Below are 23,795 nucleotides of genomic sequence, written 5' to 3' on the forward strand. Positions count from 1 at the left end.
GGTTGCTTTACTGGTTGCGGTGCTGGTACTGGTTGTGGTTTCAGTACATGCTGCTGTGCCAGTAGCTGTTTAAGTGCCAATGCTGGATTCAGTACTGGCTGCTGTGGCAGTACTGGTTGCGGTGCCGGTTTCTGTGCCGATACTGGTGCACGACCATGTATGTCAACAAGCAGCTGTGCGGTCTTGTACTCCAGCAGAAACTCGGGGTAGATCTGGTGCTTCTCGAACACAACAAATATGGAGGGATTCATAATGTCGTCGACGCAGCTGTCGAAGAAGTTTATCTGTCCACCGTCTTTGGAGGGAGGTCGTCGGTAGTCGGAGGCCCCTTTGGTATAGTCTCCTACCAGCACCCGAGAGACGAACATGGATCTGACATCAGCGTTGCCGGTGTAGTTGTGGGAGTATGTGGCATCCCGGGCAAAGTAGCTACCTGGGTTTGGACACACAAAAAAAATGATTGTGAGGTAATTATATAGGCAGATGTGGGCAGAGACTCGAGGGATGTAACAAAGGACTATTTACAGCAGTCATTTACAGCCTGATAGAAAAAAAAGTTTTGATGTCTATAGCTCGCTTCTTCATTTCGGACACCTGTACAGAGGGTACACTTTTATCTATGTCACCCATTTAAAGTGTACTAGTTTACTAGCTGCTTTGAATAAGTCATAGGAAAGTCCACTGGGCTTCAAAAACCCACCATTCAGGAAACCTTCGGGGAACGAAGGGTTTGTCTGTTTTTGTGTACAGTCAGTCCCATTGGGAAAAAAAGAAAACATATGAACATTAATACTGCGGTTGATCTGGAAACAGACCAGGAGGAGGCGGGTAGTGTATGAACGTATGTGTGCTGAGGGCAGGGAGTGGATATGGTGGTTATTTGCAGGCCTCACGGCTCTTATGCCACAGGAAGCAGCAGCAGCAGCCATATTGATCAGTTTTCATGCCGTCCTTCATTTCACTAAGGACCCCGACCTGACCGCTGCTGTTTCTAATCCACTTATGAGACCTACAGAGACAAACAGACCTGCAACTCCCAGAGGTGCTTTTAGGACATTTTTAAGTTGCTTTGGCGCAAAAACAAACACAAGACGCGAGTGCTCTAAACTAAAAGGTTTCAGTCTGGTGGCTGCCTTTCACAACACAAAATCAACATGGCCTCATTTAACTTTATTATGAGCAGCAGGAATTTATATTTAAAAAAAAAAAGTCACTTCTGCTTTAAGAAAAAAGCTCCTTTGAAATTGTGACTTTTTGACCTTATACGTGTTATTTATCCATTTATTTTATGCACTGACTCAACCAAAACACCGACCAATATCAGATTACCCAAAAGCAAACGCACTATTCCGTCCTGCGGCGGTTCAACGGTGATCAGTGCTCATTATTGCAGTCACAAATGCACATCAGTCAGGATTCTACCTCTATTATTTACTTACTGCAGTGAAATCAGTGGGTAACATCTGTCTTCACGGCCTCCCTTCCTCTTTTCTGCTCTTGTGGTTCTTTAAAGTTCCCTCTTTCTTTCTTTTTTTTCTCTGATTGTGAGTGGAACACAGGGTTCAATCACCACATCAGCAGCAGAGACGCTTCAGGAGAAACAAATTACGGCTCCGAGAAAGCAACTGTTTACATCCTTAGCCCATGTTATGTATTAAAGCTGTTGTGAAAGCATGAATGACTTATTTCTTATGCAGACATTACAGTTCGGGCCTACTTGTCTATAGCAATATGTATATAAATACGGTTTTCAAAGTAAACAAGGAAAAATCTGTAAAATAACAGTTTAAAAAAATGATTTAGAATGTTGTTAGTCCCTAATATACATAATTGTTCTTTGCCAGATTTGAAAAGAAAAGTTCAAATATACCAAAGAAAAATTAGGAGTATTTCTATATGTATATTGGTAAACAATCTGTCAAATATAGTTTAAAAAAAATGTTTTTGTTGATTTAAATACAGCAAAAAAATAGTGCAATTTTACTATCAAGAATTACTATTGTAATCTCTATTTTTGTTGTTGTTGCTATTTTGCCAGTTATTTTCTGTGACTTGGAGGAATTTGCAAAATGTCAAGAAACTGCTCAAATGATTACACTTAAAAACAGTTTTTTAAAAGAGCTAATTTTTCACAGTTTATGCTGTGTTCACACAGATTATTATTATTATCTGAAACTTAATAAAACAGGGAAAATCTATAAATAACTGTAAACTGTTTAGAGACAATACAGTTAAAAGCTGCTTTACAAAAAGCGCTCATTTTAATTTTACAGTGGAAAGAACACAAAATGTTCATATAAGAACAAAACGTTTGGCAAACACAAAGCTGTGTCATGTGACCTTGAAAATAAAACACTGCTTGAGTGCCAGTGACATGAATCTAACATTTATTGATTTTCAAAGCACAAAATCAACAGTGTTAACACATGATTTCAAAGAAAAATGCATTTTTTTGTTGTTTTTCTTGTTGTGGTGAAATCAGAACACTCAGCACAAAATCTGCAAACGAACAACGCTAAACATGTGCAAAACTAGTAATCTACTCAACACTCTACGAAGCCTCATTCATCTTCATTTTGTGAGTAAAAGCGTTAACTTTCCATTTTTGACTGTCAGCAGGTATTGTGTCGCCCTCTACTGGTTGGTAGAGGCTGTGTTGCGAACATTTACCATTGCTGACGATGCTGCATCCGGCGCAGCCCTCGATTTTCTTCTGTTTGATTTTTTACGTTGTATCGCAACGATGACGTTAACCAATAGGAGCTAAAAGCGCTCTACGGTGCACAATATGGTAAACATGGCAACGTGACGGTCAGTCTACAGGACAGACGAACCACCGTACTGCCACTTCTGTGCAACTTGACGGATGCATAGTGTTTTTCTCATTTATATTTTTCAGCCAGTGTCATACACACTGCTTGTGATGCATATGTTTGTTTACTTGTTTCCAGAAGTTGATTCCCGATGCATTCACACAAATCGTAGAAAACAGCGAGCAGTGATTGGTCGGGTACCAATGTGTATTCTGTCATGTGTCTCAGCTGAGCCAGTGCAGCCCTATCTATGTGACTCCACTGCAGCAGTATCTGACACAGTGACGTATTTAACAGTGCATCATGTGTTTTTAATTCTACAACTTCCTGAGCAAGATTTTAAAAACTACACTCGGGAACGTTTGCCATACGGTTAGCCAACCGTTGCTTTTTACCACACCGACTTCTTTAAAGTAGTGTGACATGCGCTGCACCAACCCTCCGTCAGCATTTTTAATGCATATTTTTCGTTGAAAAAAAACCTGAGCGGAAAGGCTGGGACAAAACAGCCTTTTTTTTTTTTTTTTAAGATTTATTTGACGTGTAAAAAGTGGTGCATCGACAAAAACGAAACTCTACCAAGTGCAATAGAAACGCGGGTAGTGAATAAATCGTAGTACCATGTTTCTTACATATTCACTGTGCCAACCATTTCAATTAAGTTTTCTATATTGTTCATGTTTAGAATTAAGCCTAAAATGGTTTAATCCCATCAGGCTGTGGCGTTAGCGCTACCGTCTGTTTATTATTAACAGGAGTGGATGGAAAAACACACCAGTTCATGTTATCTGTTTGGGATTTGGTGGTATATGTTTAAGAGTTGGATGGAAACTTAATGGGCTACTGTACAGCACAGCAGCTGTCACTAGTGTTTACTTCTAAGTGCAATTTATGATTAATGATTTCAATGCTATTTGGCCTTCCATAGTAATAAGCACATTACGTTAGACTGCCACATGTTTGTATATTTTAGCTGATATTGTGGCTATGTTAAGCTGTTCGCCCAATAACCCAAAGCATCAAGCTCCTTCAAATGCTATTATCTATTTCAGAAACAACATCTACCCTCACTTCACCATCGTCCCTAAGCAATGACACAGGAATTAGTTTGCTTCTTTGGCGGTGGGCTTGGTGAGGAAGGTGGAGAAAACTGAGAAGATCGGTACAAAGAGGACGACGTGCCACGAGAAACTGGTGAATTGTATTGGGATTGCCAAGACGAGGTGCTGGATTGGTAAGACGAGGCGCTGGGCCGGTATGAGGATGTGCTGGATTGGTATGAGGATGTGCTGTGCTGATAAACTGGCGAGGCGAGTGGGTGTGACACTGTGTTGTGTTGATAGACTGGTGTGCTCTGGACAGCAGGTCTCGGTGCTGGCGTTGGTTTCAAAATGGGTGCTGGTTTGGGAGCCGGTGCTGGCTTCGGTGCCGGTACAGGGTTCGATGCCCACCCTGTCGCACCACCGAATACGTCATATTGTGGTGCTGTGGTCTTGTACTGTAGCAGATACTCGGGGTAGATCTGGTGCTTCTCGAACACAACAAATATGGAGGGACTCATAACGTTGTCAACGCAGCTGTCAAAGAAGTTTATGTCTCCGCCGTCTTTGGAAGGGGGTCGACGGTAGTCAGAGTCCCCTTTGGTATAGTCTCCAACCAGCACCCGTGAGACGAACATGGTTTTGACATCATTGTCGCCTGTGTAGTTGTGGGAGTACTTGGCGTCCCGTGCAAAGTAGCTACCTGGGTTTGGACACAAAAAAGTGATTGTGAGAAAACATGTAAGCATACGGGCAAAGATTCTAGGGCAAAGGCAACATTGGATTATATTTGTTATCAATAAACATACTAATTATTTGCTTTGGTAGGTAAAAAATATCTCTGCCGCAAACTGGTGGATTGTTTCCGTTGGGTTGGACGTCAGTTGCTTCCCCAAGCGATGAGAATTTTAAGATTTTGGGATGTTGCTCAAAAGTGAGGGGAAAATGAAGCTATGAGTTGCACCAGAAGGTAAAGTTTACGATTTATCAAGTGATCTCCGTTCCAGCCGTCACCTATGGCCATGAGCTCTGAGTAGTGACCGAAAGAATGAAATTGCAGATACAAGTGTTCGAAATGGGTTTTTCCATGATGGCTGGGCTCAGCCTTAGAGAAAGGGCAAGAAACTCAGACATCAAGAGGGACGTCAGAGTCTGATTAGGAAACCTCCTGGGCGCCTTCCTTTGGAGGTATTCTGGGCACATCCAACTGGGAGGAGACCCCCGGGTTAGAACCAGACCTCACTTGAGAGATTACACATCTCATCCGACCTGGGAACACCTTGGGATCTCCAAGGAAGAGATCAAGAACGTTGCTGCTTTGCCTGCTGCAATCGTGACCCAACCCCAACAAGGTGCAAGGGTGCACAAGAGTCCAAATTACGTTAATTTCCATCCCTGCAAGTCTGTCAAAATCTGTACGTATCCCTCTGCGAATGTCCACATTGAGCTAAAAATTTACGCTTCATGGCCAGTACATTCAAGACGTAGATGTCGGTATCTTACGCATGTATGGAACGCATCATCCAAGCACACTAGAAGGTAGTATGATTTGGAACAACAACATGTCCACGTGCATGTCAGCAAGCAAGTCTAATCCCAGTTTAAACCTGTTAGCATCCAGCACATCCTCTGTACCTCGCAGTATATTGTGAAAGTGGTGCACCAGTTGTGACGTGTTTTATCTGAACCAGCAAAGATTAGTTTGTCAGAGCTGAAGAAGAGAGCAACCATAATGATGGAGATGAGCAACCAGCAGTTTGGAAGGATTACAGTCTAAAAAAAGTATCGATTAACGTCAAGGCAAATGTCATAAGCACTTGTCCACACTGCAGATATAAACAACTGATCCATTATCAAAGCAGCTGCTGCTTAATTTTTAATCAATCGTGCTTCTGTTTTGCAAAGACAACAGTCTCAAAAAGATAAAAAAGTCAAAACTAATTTTTATGAAACGTTCCTTCAAACCTAAGTGAGCATGAAGTGAGTTTTACCTGCTGTGTGTCCAAATCCCAGCACATTTTCTTTGTAATTTAAGACAAAGCTTATGGTTTGTTCTCAATCCACTAAGTAACTCAATATGAATATTTATTCGACCCACCTTTGCCAAAAGCGGTTCCATTAACTCCACAGACTCTCCAGTCGAAGTTGTTGAGGCAGATGGCCTCCACGTATTTATTGTCAGTGCCATGAAAAAGCTTCCTTTCCATCACAGCGCCCCCTCCTTTGTTGGTCTTCATCTGATTCTTCTGCCTTGAGTTCAGACAAATAAATCAGAAGACTTAAATTAAGCTGGTACATTTCGATATGGGTTGCAACTTAAAGTGAAAACGTGTGTTTTGCTGATCGGCTCCACCGCCATGAGAGCTAAATGCTGAACTGCTGCAAAGCAACAGAAAATCGAGAAAAGTCAAAGTCTAGATAGAGATTCAGTTATATCAGTAACGCAGCAATATCTGTGTAACGTTTGCTGACATTAGCCGTCATTAAAGCTACTTGCAAAAGCATGAAATTTTGTTTCTGTAGGAATAAGAATGTGTCATTTTAACTTAATACATTTGCATAGTTTCCCTTTATCGGTCAGAAAGAGGCAGTTACTTGCACAGACACATTGATAACAAAGACAGAAGCAATTTGCCAGAGAAATAAGTGACCGAATGACAAGTAGATCTCAACCGATACTGGATTTTTGAGACCGATGTCAATTTTACAGAGTAAGAAATTCCAATATTGACATATTCCACATGCTATTCAGATGTATGTTAGAGTTACGTTGGAAGAGATTAGATGGTATTTCACAAACTAGTTAGAAGCTTACAATGAAGACAAAGCTTGACTCCGCACCACCTGCTCTGCTACATGTGCTGCAGACAGACCTAACAGCGTTGTAAACAATGGAGGTGGAGCAGCTCTTCTGAATGAACTATGACACCATTTCTAAATAACCCCAGACATCTTTTTAGACAATTTTCACATCGGACAACCAACATGCTAATACAGATACATCTATGATCAGCCTCTCTTGGCCAATATCCGTCTATCAGTCGAGCTCTATTTCCGAACGCAGGAAGATCCGGTACATACCACTGGAAGACTTCCCATAGAGCTTTGTTCTGAATCCTCTCGACACTGATGATATCGAAGCCTCGCATGGTTTTGCAGAAAAGATTTTCCACCATCTTAAATTCATCCGAGGTGCTCTGCAGGGGTATTTTCTGGGAAAAAAAGAAACACTTTAAGTCACAATCAGCTCCAAATGAGATTTCCGATCAGCCAGAAACAAGCTGCCATCACAACGTTAACCCGCCAGCTACTCTCTTTTAGCTCTGCTTTGGTCTCCACCACCTACGGAGGCTAATATTCGCTGTATTTGCAGAAATGTTCGCCACACTCACATGGCTAAGTGATTATCACTGCCAGTTATCGAAGGCAGATAATCAAAATATCAGTATATCAGTATAAAATGTGCGACTGCCAACAGGATGTTGAAGGACTTTTCTTAGCTGAAGAGCAGAACTAGCTTTTGTTTGCACGTTTTGATTGGTGGAGATTCCATTTATGGGCACAAAAGCCTTCATATGGAGGAAGAATAAAATATTTTCCATCGGATCTACTTCTATTCCGTTTGATATCTCACCTCTGAATGTTGATGTGAATGTGTGGAGAGTGTTTGTCTTTGAAAGGTGGATGTGATGAAAAACCAAAAGAAAGAAAGAAAATGAGAAACTTCTTTATTTGATAAGGAGGCAGAGACAAACCATGTAGTGATGAATTACTTTGGATGCATCAAGGCATGAATTAGAGGAACAATAATAGCAGAGAAGAAATTGAATTAGAGCTTAAAATTAGAGTAAAAGAGAGATATTGCAGGCTTTTAGAAGTCCTCTATAAATCCTCATAAGGTAGAAGGGATCCTGTCTGCCATCTCTGCAGAGATGTTTATTTCAAACAAAGCGTGTTATTGAATGAAAAATCCTGTTTGGGAAGAAGCAGCACAACTTATAAGTGCGTAAAGTTGAACTCGGTATAAAGATTTATATCAAAAGTTGTTTGAGCTTGTCTGTTTGGTAATAGTAATTGGTAATAATTAATCTCTTTAATTGGATTAGTCATTGTTTAGATTGTGTTTTGTGTTGTAGGTCAGGTTAATATTTGGAAAAATGGTCAGAAAACGAAACCGAAAAGTCAAACACAATTAGTTAATGTGGACACAATAAAGTTAATGATGTGATTTAAGCTGCTTCCAGTTTAGTTGTTTATCGATATTGTTAAATCACATTTAGATTTCCATGAATTCAAAGCTTTAGCATGAGTGGGAGCCGAAGCTGCAGAGGTTGTATTTATCATGCAGGTTGAAGATGCGGTGTGTTCACGGTACCGCGCATCCTTTGGCGGGGATCTGAGTCTTGTCCCAGGTGTCTGGCACTGGGGCGGAATTCGCTGGACCTCTTCTGAAAAGACAAAGCTCAGGATTAGTTTTATTGTGAGTTGGTTTGGTTAAAATGCTAAGCTAAAATGCTAACATGCTAACACAACATGCAGTAGAAGCTCTCATGACATCCCTTTTTCCATTGCTGGGAAGCGTGTAAAAGGGTTCTGAATGTCTCCTGAAGCAGCCCTGTTTGTTGTACCTTGTCAGTTTCTTTGCTTGAACATCAGCAGCAGAAACAAAGCGAGGACGTCGACTCACAACCCTCTTAGTGCCGTAGTGTTTGTTTGTTTGGATCATGTCTGAGGGGGAAAAAAAAGTTTAATTTTAAACAAAAAACACTGTTTTATTGTGAAATGCAGCAGAACATAGAAAAAGCTAGAGCTTTGTTTACCCTGGAAACTGAGCGAGTACATCTGCGAACCAGCTTTGAACTCCAACACGCCTTTATTGTTCTCCAGATACTTCTGCTCCAGAGTGGCGCTGTCGATGTCTGACGGCCGGTGTTCACCAATCTGACAACACAAGACACGTTCTTCTGTTATTAACCTCAGAACTGATCGACATTAACATGAGACCAAAACATTATTACCTACAGAACCCGGAAATACGTAAAAGCTGCTGTTTCCCTTGAGCTGGTTAGCTCACCGCAACAATAGGCTTGGTGTTGGTGCACTATGTGGCTAATGCAGTTAATGTTACAATGGCTTTGACTGATTTCACAAATATATCGATTTCTTAACACCAACATTATATATATTATAGAATATTTCCACATAAAATGATCGCTCAGAGAAAGGGAAAACACAACAGAACTTCCTGGTCTTGCATATTCATTCAAGTTAGTATCAGCTGTTCTCAACTGTCTTGCTGTCAATAACAGATGCAGAGGGAGTTTTCTTCCTGAAGGGGGCGTGGTCAGCAGCAGCTCAGCAAGATTTAAAGCTACAGACACTGAAACAGCCTCTTTGGAACGAGACTAAAACCAGGAGTTATAAAGTCATGGTGAAATAAACCATCTTTACGTTAATTTGAGCTGAAATTTTTATAGACACATTCTAAGACATTTATTATTTATATGGGACCTTTGAAGTAGATCTGATATGCTCACACTGCAAACATTGGATGAATGAAGATCAGCTTTTTAAAATTATTTAAGGACTAAATTTCATAACAGGATCTAAATTCTGAGCTCTCAGGTTGAAGGACGGGCAACAAACTGTGCCCTAAAAATTCAAACTAATTTGACTAAAACACGAGGAACAGTGTGGATCTGCCATCTGCTCCAGAATCAGATTTATATCAGACGTCGGCGTGTTTTATGCTCCGTAACGTCTCAAAGCTGTAACTTCATGAAACCTTCTTTAGGGTCGAGTAAACCTGAGGGGCAAAAGATTGGAGAACTCAATCTTCAAACTTTATTTTTCCAACAGTCCGATATGAGCACGACGAATTCAAACAATCTGGCTGCAATCAGTGTAGCTGCTAATCCCTCCCCAGAGATGTCTGAGCCTCGTTTGGGGTTTTTTGTGTGGATGTAAAGGCATAAAAGATAAGACTGTAGCTGTGATGATGAGCTGAAGCAAGAGAATATAGAAAAAAAGAAAACATAAACCGGATAAAACAGAATTTAGAGAAGAGCAGCGTTACGTGAACACATATAGGAGTCAGTTCATCGCAGGTTTAGTCGACCACGAGTGGGAAGAATGAAGTGGGAAGTTCGACCATGGTGGGATTTTAGTGTTTAAAGTTCTGTTCCATTAAAAACTGCAACTATCACTTTATTCATTTCACCTTTAGGTAAATCCTCACAGAGCGAGTTTACCAACAGTGGCCAACTGCAGCAGCTTTTCGGGTCGAGCCGGGGCTCCAAAATGTCACGGAAACCGAAGCGCAGTGGCCATTTTTAGCCCAAATCAGCTCCACGAGGTTTGCTTGCAGAGACGTGCTGTCAGCGAGCATATCTTCAGCGGAAACTCGGGGCCGCTGCAGCTTTGTTTTCATGCTGTTTGCTAACTCCCACTGCTATCAGCTAGGAACCGTTGCACAAGTTCTGTGACGTGGCGCCGCAGAGAGCAAAGATTTCAAACTCTGATCGTGTCATAGTGACCAGAACAGACGAGGCTTTGACTGACTGCAGCATCCACACGGCGTTATACAACCGAGATGAGGAAAAACAGCAAACACTGTCCAAGGCCATTAAAACTCTATAAAAATTTACTCAAGGTATTTTTGGCTCTTTGTTGGCAAAGCAATAACATCAGTTAGCCAACTGCCATGTGCAATAAACCCAAGTGCAACTCATTCATGCAAATATTATTCCATTTGTGCTCTTAGTATCCGTCTGTTCTTCTCATTTATATTGTACACAGTCGTCCTCAAATGTATTCATACTCTCCCATTGAAGAAGGAAAATAGCCTAACCCTAACAAAAGTAATAATAAATAAAAATGTAATGAAAGTCATGACATTGCTTTAGAATTGTGGTTCAACAGAAATATTTTTTTTAAAAAGCACGATGGGACCCATAAACTAATATTTCGTTGAACAACCCTTTGAGCCAATCACTGCCATTATCAGGTGTTTTCTGTAACTCTCAGTCAGACTTCTGTACCTGTTGACAGGTGTTCTGATTTCACTGCTCATCAGCAAAGTGCTCTAATTAGTCCAGGACAGTTCTGTTTTTTAAAAATAATCCTTTTACCCACAATTCAAAAGCAATGTCTTATTTCACTAAGTCATAATTTAGCAAATTTTTATTTATTATTACTTTTTTCAGTTTCTAGTTATTTGAGTGACTGTCGTGAATTTAGCCTTTTTTTTAATGGAGGGGTCTGAATACATTTGTGGACGACCGTAGTTACAACATTAAAACTACTTTACCAGTGTTACATTTTTATGCTTTTTCTTTGTGTGCATCTTTGATTTCTTCTATAAAAAGTGACTTATGCCTAAAGTTTGCACTGATTTCTATGCATTTAGCTTTAAGAGTTCGATATTACAGAATTATGCACATGTTGTGACCCTGCTTGAATTTACAATATACAGTGTTCCTCGCCTCCTTAATTTATAGTTGTGTTTTCTTGCTTTTCTTTCTGTACTTTGCTGCTGTGACGTTGCAAATTTCCCCTTTGTGGGACGAATAAAGTCTATTCTATTCTATTCTATTCTATTCTATTCTATTCTAACAAACTGTAAAAATGACATCTTAAAGGTTCCATTTGGTGAAAATCCGTCTGTTTTGTGTTTTCTGCCCTAAAAAACTTGGAGCTACAAACTAAAAGCTCCTCAGACTCTGTGCATGTCCACCTGTGGCTTGTGTCCTGCTCCCACATGGTTATATTTGAACTCAGCTGAACTCCCCGTAGAGCTGTTTTCAGTTGCCTAGTTTTCGGTTTCTGTTGTCAGATAATGAAACAGTCATGAGTCACTTCCAAGCTGCTGCTCTGCACCGCTGATCTACAGATTGTACGACTGTTTGCTTTAACAGGTCCGTTATCTGTTGTATCAAAACAGCATCCTGCTGGAAAACCTCGTAAACATTTGCATTTTACTGTGGCAACGAAAACAACCTTTGGGCTCATGTTTCTGTGTAGAAGCAAGATGCAGCTGAAATTAAGTTTTCTGACAAGGTTTCTTAAAAACAATGATAACTACGCTCGTAGAAAACATTATTAAAGAACAGAGAGAGTCTTCCTCCTGAAAGGGGGCGCTGAAAAGCAGCAGCTCAGCTACATTTGAAGCTCCAACCGTTCGGGTAAAAGCAGGTAAAATGAACTATTGTGGTATTTTGAGCTAAAAAATTCCAAAACACATCCTGGGGAGACGTCAGACTTCCATAAATTTGCCTAATTGAGGCAAAAAGTCGGACATTTAAAAGCTGATACGAGCAAACTGTTGCTGATTTACATATTAAGCAGTCAATGAGCAACGAGAGCATGAATGTGGAGTCCAGCTTTGTTTTCTAGAAAAAGATATCCAACTGTACTTCTAAGTCATGTACGATGTAGTTTTAGATTCTTTTTAATTAAAGAAAGGCTGCTAGTTCCATCTTAAATCAATGAGAATGAGTTTGATCCTATTTATGGCTGCCGCCGCCCTTTTCAGCGCCTTGAAACTGATTCGATTTCGAAATGTGGACAGTTAATCTAAAGTTGTGCGAGGCATTCAGCAGCAGTTACTCACATCTGAAGCGTACTTGTTCCACTTCTGGGAGTCGTCCTGCCAGTACCAAAGCCACTCGGTGGTGTGGATGTAAGTCGGCTCGACCACAGAGTTCAGGGTGGAGAGACGACGCACTTTGTTGGCTCCACTGGTCATCGTGTCGAAGTGCACGGCGGGGCTGGTGGTACTGAAGCAAGAAAAGGAGGATTTATTAATTCACAGGATTAAATTCACGTCCATGAGGTGCTCTTTGGTTTTAGACTTCCAGGTTTTTTTAAACATAACAAAGTTAAAGAACAAATGTGGAGCTTTTCTGTATCGTTGTTCTTTTTCAGAATCGGTTTCCGGTTCAAACATCTACGGCTGAATTACTCCAATATTACACCTTGCCATATGTAGAGTAGTTACGGCAGAGTGAGCTGGTGTGCTGAGGCTGCAGAGTGTGAGGCCAGAGGTGAGGAGTCCACAGATGTGCATGGAGGAGCCAATGATGCAGGGTTAGAGCTGAGCTTGTTCCAAGGCAGGAGGGGATTATTTTCATGGTAAAACTTCTAAATATCTAAACCTGTTACACTGAGTTGAGCTTTTAGGCGTTAAATCAGTAACTGAAGCTGGTACTTGGAGTTTTTTTGGGTTGCCGTAACATTTTAACTCACTGTGGGTTCATTTTTCACTACAATATAAAGTCCTGAACTTCTGTGGAAACAGAACAACCGTGACTAGAAGGAAAGAGAACCCAAAAACGTCGAATTTCTTTTTATATTTCACAAAAACGGAAAAAAACAAAAAATGGAATCCACAAGTGCAACACTTTTCTGAATGCCTACAGGTTTTACCTACACCACAATAAAGGATCTACATACTAAAAATATTTTACCATTCACAACAATCCGTTTTTTTTATTCATCTCCTCTCAGCTCTGTGGAAACACTGCCTGCAGTTCAGCCGAAATGTACCTGAACCTTTTCCAGGTGACTGGTAGAGATCGATTTCTATTCAGGTTTAGGGGTACTACGTAATGGAGCAACTTTTCTTTCACAGCGAAGACTTTGATAAAAAAATATTCAAACAAACATTTAAAAGATTGTTTAATTGCTATTTCAGGTTTCATCATTTTTTTCACGTTTTTGCTAAGTGTGAAGTTTTTCTTCTGTATGTAAATCTGGTTCTGTTTGTAATTTGGTGACATTTATTTTGTGGAGGCTTTAAACGAGCCACCCAGGCTTCCTCTTCCTGCACAATGCTTTTATCTGTTAGCTGTGTTCTCTCTCTACGTTTCTAAAAGATGCAAAACAAACAATAAATCACTGTTGGTTGCAGCTGAGTTGCTCCTGATGTCAGTTTTGTACAGAACCTGGTTAGAACAGACACATTTCTAAATGAGAAAACGGATTTTGATGAAATATTCCAACAAAATCAGCTTGTAGGTAGAATCAAAGTCTTGACAATCTGACTCTTCTGCCTGTTTTTGCAGTTTCTGGCTCTGACAAATGGTGCAATTAGCAACAAAGAATAACCTCTGAGCTCGTGTTTTCTCTCAAGCGCCAACCAACAAACCCAAAACCGTGTTGTACGGAAACACAGCGTAGAAGCAAGATCAGAAATCTGTCTGATTTGACACGTCAAGGTCAGTTTGCAGCTTGGAACTGGAAGACGTAGGCTTCAGTGTTTTCAGAGATATTAGGGACTAAAAGTCAGAGTGTTTTTTGCTCTTCTGGAGAATTACAAGCAGGAAGCAGAGGGTTTATTTTAAGTCTAGGATGACAACGTGTGAAGGTGAGGTGTTGAGTTCAGCTAAAATCAGAGTATAAAGTACCTGTATGTGTTTTTCGGATCGCAGTAGTCCTTCTCAATCGCCTCATTCTCGGACATGGCGGTCCACTGCTCGCCCTCTTTCACCTCCCATCTGTACGGCATCTTGTCGTGAGCTTTGAAACAGCGATCTGAGAAAAAGATTAACGGTCAAAACTGATGACGATTAAAGACACAAAACAAGTTTCATTCATAGTTTTGTGTGATGACTGAGTCTCACCCTCATGGATGCAGTGTCCTTTGATGAAGAACATGCAGATCTCGGTTTTATCTGGAAGAAACGAACAGAAAGCACAAGGTGAGTTCTGCTTTAGTTTTCTTTTAGGGAGCAATCCGTTGACAGCAGCTGCCTTACTGTACCTCTGACAGGCCTTTGTCTTCTGTTCGGAGCATCGTCGCCGTTCGCAGCTTCGTTGTTGGCGGCAGCGAAAATGTCGCTCGTGGAGCGGTTCTTTGGTAGCTGTTGAAAGTTGTCCCGGTTGCCCCGGTTGCCCCTGTTGCCCCTGTTGCCGCCTCTTCCTCTGACAGCCGCGGAAGCTGTGTTCGGACGTTCCTTCTGTCCTCCGCCTTCGCTGCTTGCGATGGACGCCTCACCGTCAGACGATCCATCGGCGCCGTACAGATCCAAGGTGTCGATGTTGGCGAGGATGTCGCCGAGGGAAGCGGCTCGTTGCTCCCTTGGTTGGTTGCCATGGCTTCCTCTGGTCCCTCTGGTCCCCCTGTTTCCCCGATTGCCCCGACTGCCCCTGTTGCCACCTCGTCCTCTCCCTCTCCCTCTCCCTCCACCACCATCGCCCCAGTGGCCCTTGCCGCTTTTGTTGTCGGAGACCCTCAGGGCGTCTTTATTGGCGTAGGCGGCCTTCAGCGAGTGAAACAGGGTGTCGGGGATGCCTTTCTCCTGCAGGACTCGTAGCGGCTGTGGAGCGTTAAAGTCGTGGTTCCTGTAGCAGCTGCAGTCGTGGCTGAAGAACTTCTCGCACATGTGGAGCCGCTTGCAAGCGTCGCCGTCCTGACAGCGGCCGAACTCTCCGTGACCGTTGTTGTAATTGAAGCAGATCTGGCGGAGCGAGGATAAGACGAGGACGAAAGGTGGTCACAATAAAACAAAATCTAGCTGCTATCTAACATTTCACTGCAAGTTCAACTTAGCCAGGCTTTCTATGAGTTAGCCGGCTCAACAAAACCTAACACCCCGATCAGAGAGGACGGGTTCTTGTTAACCAGGATTTCCTCATCAGGCTTTGAGCGTGCTCCCATAAAAGTGGGCCTCATTCAACTCTTTATTTGGGTGCACCAGTGCTACCAGTAGAAAAGTTGGTCTGGAGTTCTGGTTTCACTTAAATGCATCGTTTAAACAAACCCCAAACGAGTGCACCAACAGGCTAAAGTGCTTAAATTCAAATTAACCCCTTTTTCTGCTGGTCTTAATTTAAAAATAGGTCATTAAAACATATCAAATATCAATTATCAAGTGAAATAAACCATTTTTCAGCTATGTTTCACCCTAATCCTAGATTTTTACTCCACTCTAGACTGTGTGGACTCTCACCAGCAGCAATCAACATGTGAAAATGACAATCATACGTTTCCAGGACGTCAATATTTGGATAATATCACAAGATATTAACTGAAACGGAAACGCTAAACGTGCTGCTCACAGATGACAAAGTGCTGGAGAATTAAAAAGGGACATAAAGCTAAAGTTTGGTGCCAAAGAGGGTGAAAAATCATCAAAAAAAGCGCGTAAGAAATAAAAAGAAAAGGCGTCGTGACGACCTCTGACAGGTCAAACCACCAGATGAGCTGTGGCTGTCGGTGTCGTGTGCGTTTCCAGACTTACGGGCGGCAGCAGCGTGTTGTCGCTCTGCAGCATCAGAGTTCGCAGCTCGTACAGGTTCAGAGTGTCCAGCTCCAGCTCTGCCAGCACCGTCCGGTTGTGGTCGGAGTCCAGCTCGTGGGAGAAGCTGCAGCCTCTCCTGTCGACAGAGACGTCACACGGATCAGACGAGACCGTCGCCGACTGCTTCATGTTTCATAACATTTAAATGATTGGATGAACATGGAGTCGTATTTATGTGACCTGGACAAAATCAGTCAGTGGTGTTGTTGTTGTTTTATATGTCACACATAAAGCTTTAGATCATAACAACACAACCATGAGCCTGACAGCAGCTTCACGTCTATCTGGAAGCAGCATCCAGTCGTTCCAGTTTAACCGGTCGTCATGTCGTCTGGGGAGGTGTGTTTGTTGTTGTTGTTTTTAGATTCATCACGAGAGAGAGCCTTGTTATTGTTGTGTGTTCAAAAGTGTGACAAGATACCGAACGTACCAACATCGTGAGTTAAGCTGGAGTTGAAGGGAAGTCACGTTTCCTGTGATGCAGAGAGACACGTGTAACGCAACAACAACAAAACTAAATCTGAATATACACGAGCATGTCAAACTGTCTAAACAACTAACAGCCTGGTTTATTTAACTGCTGCTTCATGCACGACTTTCTTGCTGTAAAGGTGTTCAGGTGTTGAATAAACTCAGAGGAAACAGTCCTGAACAGATGCAAGCAACACCTTCAGCTCCTGTTGGCGTCTTGTGGGAGATTAAACAAAAATAAAAACCCACATTCATTCGTAATTTCCTCTTATTTCAATTTTTACCTAATAGATGTGGGATTGTGGAGCAGAAGTGAGGGAGTAAGGCGAGTTGTGGGACAAATTTTGGTGCTAAAATGTGGGAAAATCTTCCTCCTAAATCACCTCAAAGGGCTTGTGTTGAGTTTGACGTCGTACTGAAACGTCTCTCGGTTCGACTGTCGGTGTGACTTTTCCAGAAACGCAACCAGAGCGCTCATGTCTGAAAGGAGCTTGTTTTTAACATCATCTACAGACACCAGTAAGAAACAGGCTGGCTGAAGGTAAAATGGCGTTTCTCAGTGACGCCTCGTCGACCCGTTTGTGGGTCATGTTTACTTTTTTATCAGCTGCTGGTGATTCAGGAAACACGCCCGTGTTAAGTGCTGTTAGTCAGACTCTCCCTGCAGCTTCAGCCTTCAGCAGCCAAACCCAGATGTTACCAACGACACAACAAACGTGTTGCGTGTTGACGTTCGCTGGAAAAGAAACTGCAGGCTTCAGTGATCACCAACCTGAGTGAAGCTCGTTCAGCTGCTTTCACTTCCCAGAACTACAAATGATAACGCCCTGTTTCAAAACAGCTAAAAACACATCCAGAGCAGATTTGGCAGGTTGAAATATAAATAAAATAAAAACTATAATCACTTACCTGACTAATGTTAACAGTACTGTTATTATAGATGCAAATAGCCAAATTAAATATAACATTTAAAGCCTTACAATAATATTAATTATGTGAATTTAGCAGATTAATTATTAATTATGCACATGTACCTAGATTAAATGTTAAGGTTAAGGTCCTACAATATTATTAGATACGCACATTTGCCTAACTTAAATTAAACGGCTAAGACACAATAGTATTATAAATTATGTAAATCTACCCTGACTACATTAGATGTTATGATTCAGTATTGAACACCTTATTTTGTTTTCAAACATGTTCCAGACTAATTAAAATATCACAGTTAAGACAATAAAAACATTATTGATCAAGCAAATTAACCTGATTTATCTAAATATAAAGACAAATACCCCACAATAATATTATTTATTTAAATTGACTCGATTAAACTGAATATTAAAAGGTAAAAATCTACAAAATTAGAAAAAATAAAAACATTTACTAATTTAAATATTCCGGATAAAAACCTTCAATATTATTAATTATGCAAATTCATGGGATTAATTTAAATATTAAGACACAAGTACATTATTAACCTCAAATAATAAATTACAATATTTAATACTCTAATTACATGACACAGTTTGATAAAAATTAAAGACCCTGCAAAAGCTAAGCTAAGCTAGGCTAAGCTAAGCTAATATACATTTAGCTTGAAAACATCAAAGTGAGTCTTGACTGTTAAATAATTCATTAAACAGTTTTATTCCACCTCTACAGCGACATAAATTTTAAAAAAGTTGTCGGGATCAAACAGACGTCCATGTTGGTTGTAGGTGAAGGTCAGATTCCCTTATGAAGCAGATTTAAATCAACAGGCTACGTGGTGAACAGACGGCTGTAAAACACAATAAACGCAACGACTGGGAGACGTGTGAGCGTCACACTGAAGTCAGACTCTGAAGGCAGACTTCCAAACCTGACTTCTGTGAAGGAAACATGACTTTCCTCTTAAGTTTCTAGAGATGGTGTTGAACTTTTCCCCTCAGCTCCTCTATAATAATATTATTGTAGGGTATAGAAAAGTAGTATTTGTAGCAGATGTGCCAATCTTCTATAGATTCTTGACCTCATTGTAGGAGGACAGGCACTCCCTGTACCTCTCAAGGCCAGATTACTCAAACTATCTGTTTCCCTTTTCACCCATAAACCTGGATGTGGCTCCCACTGAGGAGGGTATAAGACCGAAGCTGTGAGAGTAATCCTCAGAACTGATTCTGTTCTGTTGGTGTCACTTCAACTGAAGTCATCTGAGTGTCTCTCTCTGTGTCTTACATCAGCCTCCTCCACAGTTTCCACAACAGGATCATAAAGCACCGAGCGGACCATAAATCATGCTGACGTCAGCAGGAACAGGTTTCCTGTGTCTCCAGAAACAAAACTTAACAGCGTGAGGCAGCGTTCTGTTATTTTAGCAGCTCATCTGTGGAACAAACGTCCTGAACATCTAAAATATGCTAAACCTCAGTTAAATCAGACCTTTTTATCGACTCACATGAACCATCTTAGCTCTAAATCATTCACTTTTGTACTTTAAATGCACTTTTATTGGTTTTTAAGTTGTTTTATTTCTATGGTTTTAACATCTTTCACTTACTCTGAGATTGTCTAAATGCATTTCTACGAGTCTGTAAAGGACCTGGAGTTATCTTGTGTATAACTGCAGTTTCCCAGGCGTACGTGAACGCACCACGACAAGCCCTTTAAACCAGATTTAATTTTTAAAAACACTAAAACCAGCCGTGGCAGCACAATCCTGCTGTAAACACATTTAAACTAGACTGATTATTAGAATTTAAAGTGCTTTTAAATGGACTTCTAACCGTCCTGACTGAGCAGCATCAGAACCTCACCTGAGTCCGTCACACTCACCTGAGCAGAGAGAAGCCGCACGAGCCCTTGAACAGGTAGAACTGACACAGGTGGAGGCTCCGGCAGGACCCGGGACAGTCCTTGGCCCTGCACAGCCGCAGCCGGGCCCGGGCCACCACCGTCGGCTGTCCGTTCGGGCAGCACAGCACGAACTTGTCCGGGTTGCAGATGACCTGCGACACGGTGGTCGAGTCCCCCGGGTACAGGTTGTACATGAGGTCGTCGGTGCCCACCGCGCCCTGGTTGGCGCACACGATCTTCAGGATCTCGGCCTCCATGGAGCTCAGACTGCGGCTTCCTGCCTCCACCACAGCGACACACGGACTGGCAGACCGCTGCTGCTGCTGCTGCTGCTGGTTCAAGGCGGGGGGAGAGGTTCGGTTTCATTTCTGATGATTGGAAACCGAAACTTAACTGTGATTAGAGCTGCAACGCCGCCGCTGTCCGCTTGGGGGCGACACCGTGTTGCGGTTCATCAGCTGGACACGGTGGAGGAGACTTCATCATCATCATCATCATCATCAGCGGCACAGTGCAAAGAAAGGAACTGAAAAGACTGATAATGCATCTTAACATGCAATATTTAAGGCCTCATGTCACTCAGTGTTAATTATCATCAGATTTTTAATAAAAATGAGAAGAAAAAAACGTTTATTTTTAATCCCACCACTTTAACACAAACACAATGAAAATGACTTTAAAAATCAGAATACATATAAAATAACTAAAAATGCTACACATAATGCCTCACGTCATTCAATATCATTCATTATCAACAGATTTTGAAAGAAAACGAGCAGGAAAAAAAGTTTTATTTTAATCCCACCACTTTAACACAAACACACTGAAAATGCCTAAAAATCAGAATACATTAAATTAGGTGAAACATACCGATAACACATTTTTAAAAAGCAATATAAAATTGCCTCGCGTCACTCATAATCAATTATTATTCACAGATTTTTAATAAGAAATGAGCAGAAAAAAAGGTTTATTTTTAATCCCACCACTTTAACACAAACACAATGAAAATGAATTTAAACATATATAAACAATCAGACTGTATTATAATAATAACAGAAGTGTCTTTGAAAAAGTGATCATCTTTTTATTTTCAAACTGCAGGACCAGATAATTTAGCTGTAAAATATACAAACATGTTAAAAGTCAAAAGTCAATATTGACAATTACTGATCGACTTGAAGGGTTAAATTTTAATTTCTACGACTTTAACTCACATATAAACCCACTTTATGACTTAACATGTATATAAATAGTTATAATATACATTTTAATACCAGAGTTGAACCAATCAGTTATTAAAAAGGATCGTAGGATATAGGTGCAAAATGCATCTCAACAAAATGTCTGGTGTCATTGAATACCAAAAAGAGTTAAATAAAAATGAGTGTTTTGAATTTAACCACTTTAACTCACACATAAACACACTGAAAGTGACATAAAATATATAAACAGTCAGACTATATATTAGTACCTGACATTTCCTAAAAGTATGGATAATATATTTATTAAAAATGCAGCTCCAGACAATAAATCTGCAAAACGTGTCACGATTAAAGGTCATTAAATTAAAATAATTATTGATTTTTAACATTTTTAACAAAAACAAGCATAAAAAAGGATTGTTTAGAATCTCACCACCTTATAAAAACACTGAAAATGACATTTAAAATACATAATCAACACATGTATATATATGTATTAGTACTAGAAATGACCTTAATAATCTTTACAAACAACAACAACTGCAGAACCAGGTGATAAAGCTGCAAAATTCATCATGATAACATGTTCTGTGTCACTTAATATTAATAATTTTTGACAGATTTTTTAAATAAAAATGAGCAGAAACCACTTCAACCCACATACAAACAAACTGAAAATAACATAAAAACATACAAATAATCAGAATTTCATATGAAAAACATAAATTTCCTCAAAACACAGACGATCAAATTTTAAAAACTGCAGTCTGGAGCAACACAGCTGCAAAGTTTATCGTAATAAAATAGTTTATCGTCCTCATGTCAAATAATATTAACGACTATTGATAGATTTTCAATTAAAAAAACTACCAGAAAAATATTCATTTTTTATCCTATTACTTCAATCAACACACAAATTGCACAAAAAAAAAAGTCATTTAAATGCCAAAATTTCCCTTAAAATATTGATAATATATTTTAAATTGCATGGTTGGGCAATAAAGCTGCAAAATGTATCACAATAAAATGTCTGATTTCACTCAATATAGGTTTAAATTATCGATATATTTTTAAAAAAATAAAATAAAAATCAGTTATTTATAATAATTGCTTCCTGTCAAAGTTTCTATAATCTGTGTTTCCACAGTAGGTGTACAAGATTACATTTGCCTCCTTTTAAAATCCGATTACTGTAATCCTGTTAATGTAATCTGCAGCCGGCAGCCAGAAACCTGCCTACAGTCCCTCATGTTTGGGCACTTAGTTCACAGTAAATTCAATATATTTAGAGTCTTATTCCACCACATAAAGTGCAATTTATTTACCAAATTGCTCCATTGTTCCATAGTTCAGCTTAATTTCTGGCTCCAAAACACAAAAAAGGGGAAAAATCTGACATGTGCAGTTCGTTTTGTCAACTTCCAGACATTTGCTTTCACATTAAAATGCACTTTTTCTTTCTGTTTTGACCCTGATTTGAAGAAAAATAGGCCGAAAACAAACAAATGTATGGAATCGGACTCACCAGTGGATGGATATGTTTCATTAGCGGGTTCAGGATGAACATCTATCATCCCTCAGCGTCGCTCTTCTGTGTTTTCTCGTTAACCGGCGGCACATTTCCCATCAGCCTCATTGCTTCCTGCTCCCCCACCCCCATGCCGAAGAGAATAAACATGTTGGAAGTGATTTTTCCATGATTTTTTTCCCTCTTTTATGCCTCTCACTTCTTCCACCATCTGCTGCCACCAGAAACTCTTCAGATTTCACTGCCCTGTAACGTTTCTCTTCCTGTTTTTTAAAAAGAAAGACCCAGATTTACAGTCGGACCTGACTTCTGCAGGACAGATTACTTGCAGATTTATGGGGTGACTGTAATGGTTCGGCAATCTAAGATGCAAACCACTTACTTGATGCAGCTGTTCGGATCAAGTGGTTTCAGTGGCCTGAGTGTGTAGCAGCTGAAATATTTAAAGCAGCTTTAAAATCGCACGTTAAAGTTGACTCATCTACGCCTCGACTCTCGGTAGAAATCCTAAAATACCTCATGTTTAAATCCCCCGTCCTGTTTTAGCTCTGCTTTGGTCTCCACCAACTCCTGACGTAAATATCTGAAGCTGCCAAACACTAAAACGTGTGAACAAGCTAGTTGCTAACTTAGCCTGTCTGCTTCTTTTTTTAGGTTAAAACCAAAACAATTAGCTAAAAAAAAAAAACCTCTGCAAAGCTATTATCTGTAGGTTTATTACTGTGAGCATCTCTCCACTAGATGTCGCCACTGCACCAACATCTCAGACCAAAACCAGATAAATCTTTGTTGTCATTGTACGGTCACACTTCAGTGCAAATGAAATCTGCTTTCTCATCCACAGTGGTGCTAAAAAGAAAAAGGACATGCAATTATCAAGGATGAAATACACTTTATGTACAGTTATGAATATTATCAGAAAAAGAATAAAGATCACGTACATCATATGTAAACACTATATACATAAAAATGATCAGAATAAATCATGTGCAGGGTGAAGGTGAGCAGTAACGTGACTCTGAGCTGGTTATGGTTACTGTGATGGTTTTAGTGGCCCGCTATTGGACTGGTGCCTTGATTAGAGCTACTGCCTGATTATAAAAACTGTCTCTGAGTCTGTTAGTGCGACAAACAGCTGCATCCATCCATTATCTATACACTGATTAATCCTCACTAGGGTCATGGGGGACTGGAGTCTATCCCAGCTGACTCAGGGTGAAGGCAGGTTCACCTGGACAGGTAACCAGTCTATCACAGGGCTACACTTAGAGACAGACAACCAAGCACACTCACATTCACACCTACGGACAATTTAGAATCACCAATTAACCTCAACATGTTTTTGGACTGTGGGAGGAAGCCGGAGAACCCGGAGAGAACCCACGCTGCACGGGGAGAACATGGAGACTCCACGCAGAAAGATCCTCACCATAGATATGTATAATAAAGACTAGATGTCTTAAGGCGGCGTTTCAAACGGGATCGCCCTTCGGCCATCTTGCCACGGGGACGCTCTCTGGCGGAACCTGTGGTACGTGAAGGAAGGTGAGTGATCTGCACAAACATAAATACAAACTGTTTGGTTTCTTACAAACGTC

At 40.6% G+C, this 23,795-nt stretch overlaps 1 protein-coding gene across 3 annotated transcripts in view; it reads right to left on the reverse strand.

Annotated features, from left to right (window-relative positions):
- LOC103364246 (poly [ADP-ribose] polymerase 12) overlaps positions 1 to 19,775 on the reverse strand; it is a 22,442-nt gene extending 2,667 nt beyond the window's left edge. Inside the window, exons 1-12 of one of the 3 annotated variants that reach the window (XM_008291304.1) lie at positions 19,444 to 19,775; positions 16,096 to 16,231; positions 14,616 to 15,312; positions 14,476 to 14,526; positions 14,260 to 14,386; positions 12,465 to 12,630; positions 8,674 to 8,794; positions 8,482 to 8,581; positions 8,229 to 8,301; positions 6,935 to 7,065; positions 5,952 to 6,103; positions 1 to 433 (exon numbers count right to left, since the gene is read on the reverse strand). In XM_008291304.1, coding sequence (XP_008289526.1) covers positions 1 to 433; positions 5,952 to 6,103; positions 6,935 to 7,065; positions 8,229 to 8,301; positions 8,482 to 8,581; positions 8,674 to 8,794; positions 12,465 to 12,630; positions 14,260 to 14,386; positions 14,476 to 14,526; positions 14,616 to 15,312; positions 16,096 to 16,231; positions 19,444 to 19,721 — 2,465 coding nt within the window. In that variant the 5' untranslated portion in view covers positions 19,722 to 19,775. Of the gene's footprint in view, positions 434 to 2,364; positions 4,557 to 5,951; positions 6,104 to 6,934; positions 7,066 to 8,228; positions 8,302 to 8,481; positions 8,582 to 8,673; positions 8,795 to 12,464; positions 12,631 to 14,259; positions 14,387 to 14,475; positions 14,527 to 14,615; positions 15,313 to 16,095; positions 16,232 to 19,443 lie in introns of those variants that run through there. The other 2 variants (XM_008291303.1, XM_008291301.1) reach the window with 2 other exon arrangements.
- Between the last annotated feature and the right edge of the window lie 4,020 nt (positions 19,776 to 23,795).

The sequence above is a fragment of the Stegastes partitus genome, unplaced genomic scaffold (genome assembly GCF_000690725.1).
Source record: "Stegastes partitus isolate 25-593 unplaced genomic scaffold, Stegastes_partitus-1.0.2 Scaffold732, whole genome shotgun sequence".
Lineage (NCBI taxonomy): Eukaryota > Metazoa > Chordata > Actinopteri > Pomacentridae > Stegastes > Stegastes partitus.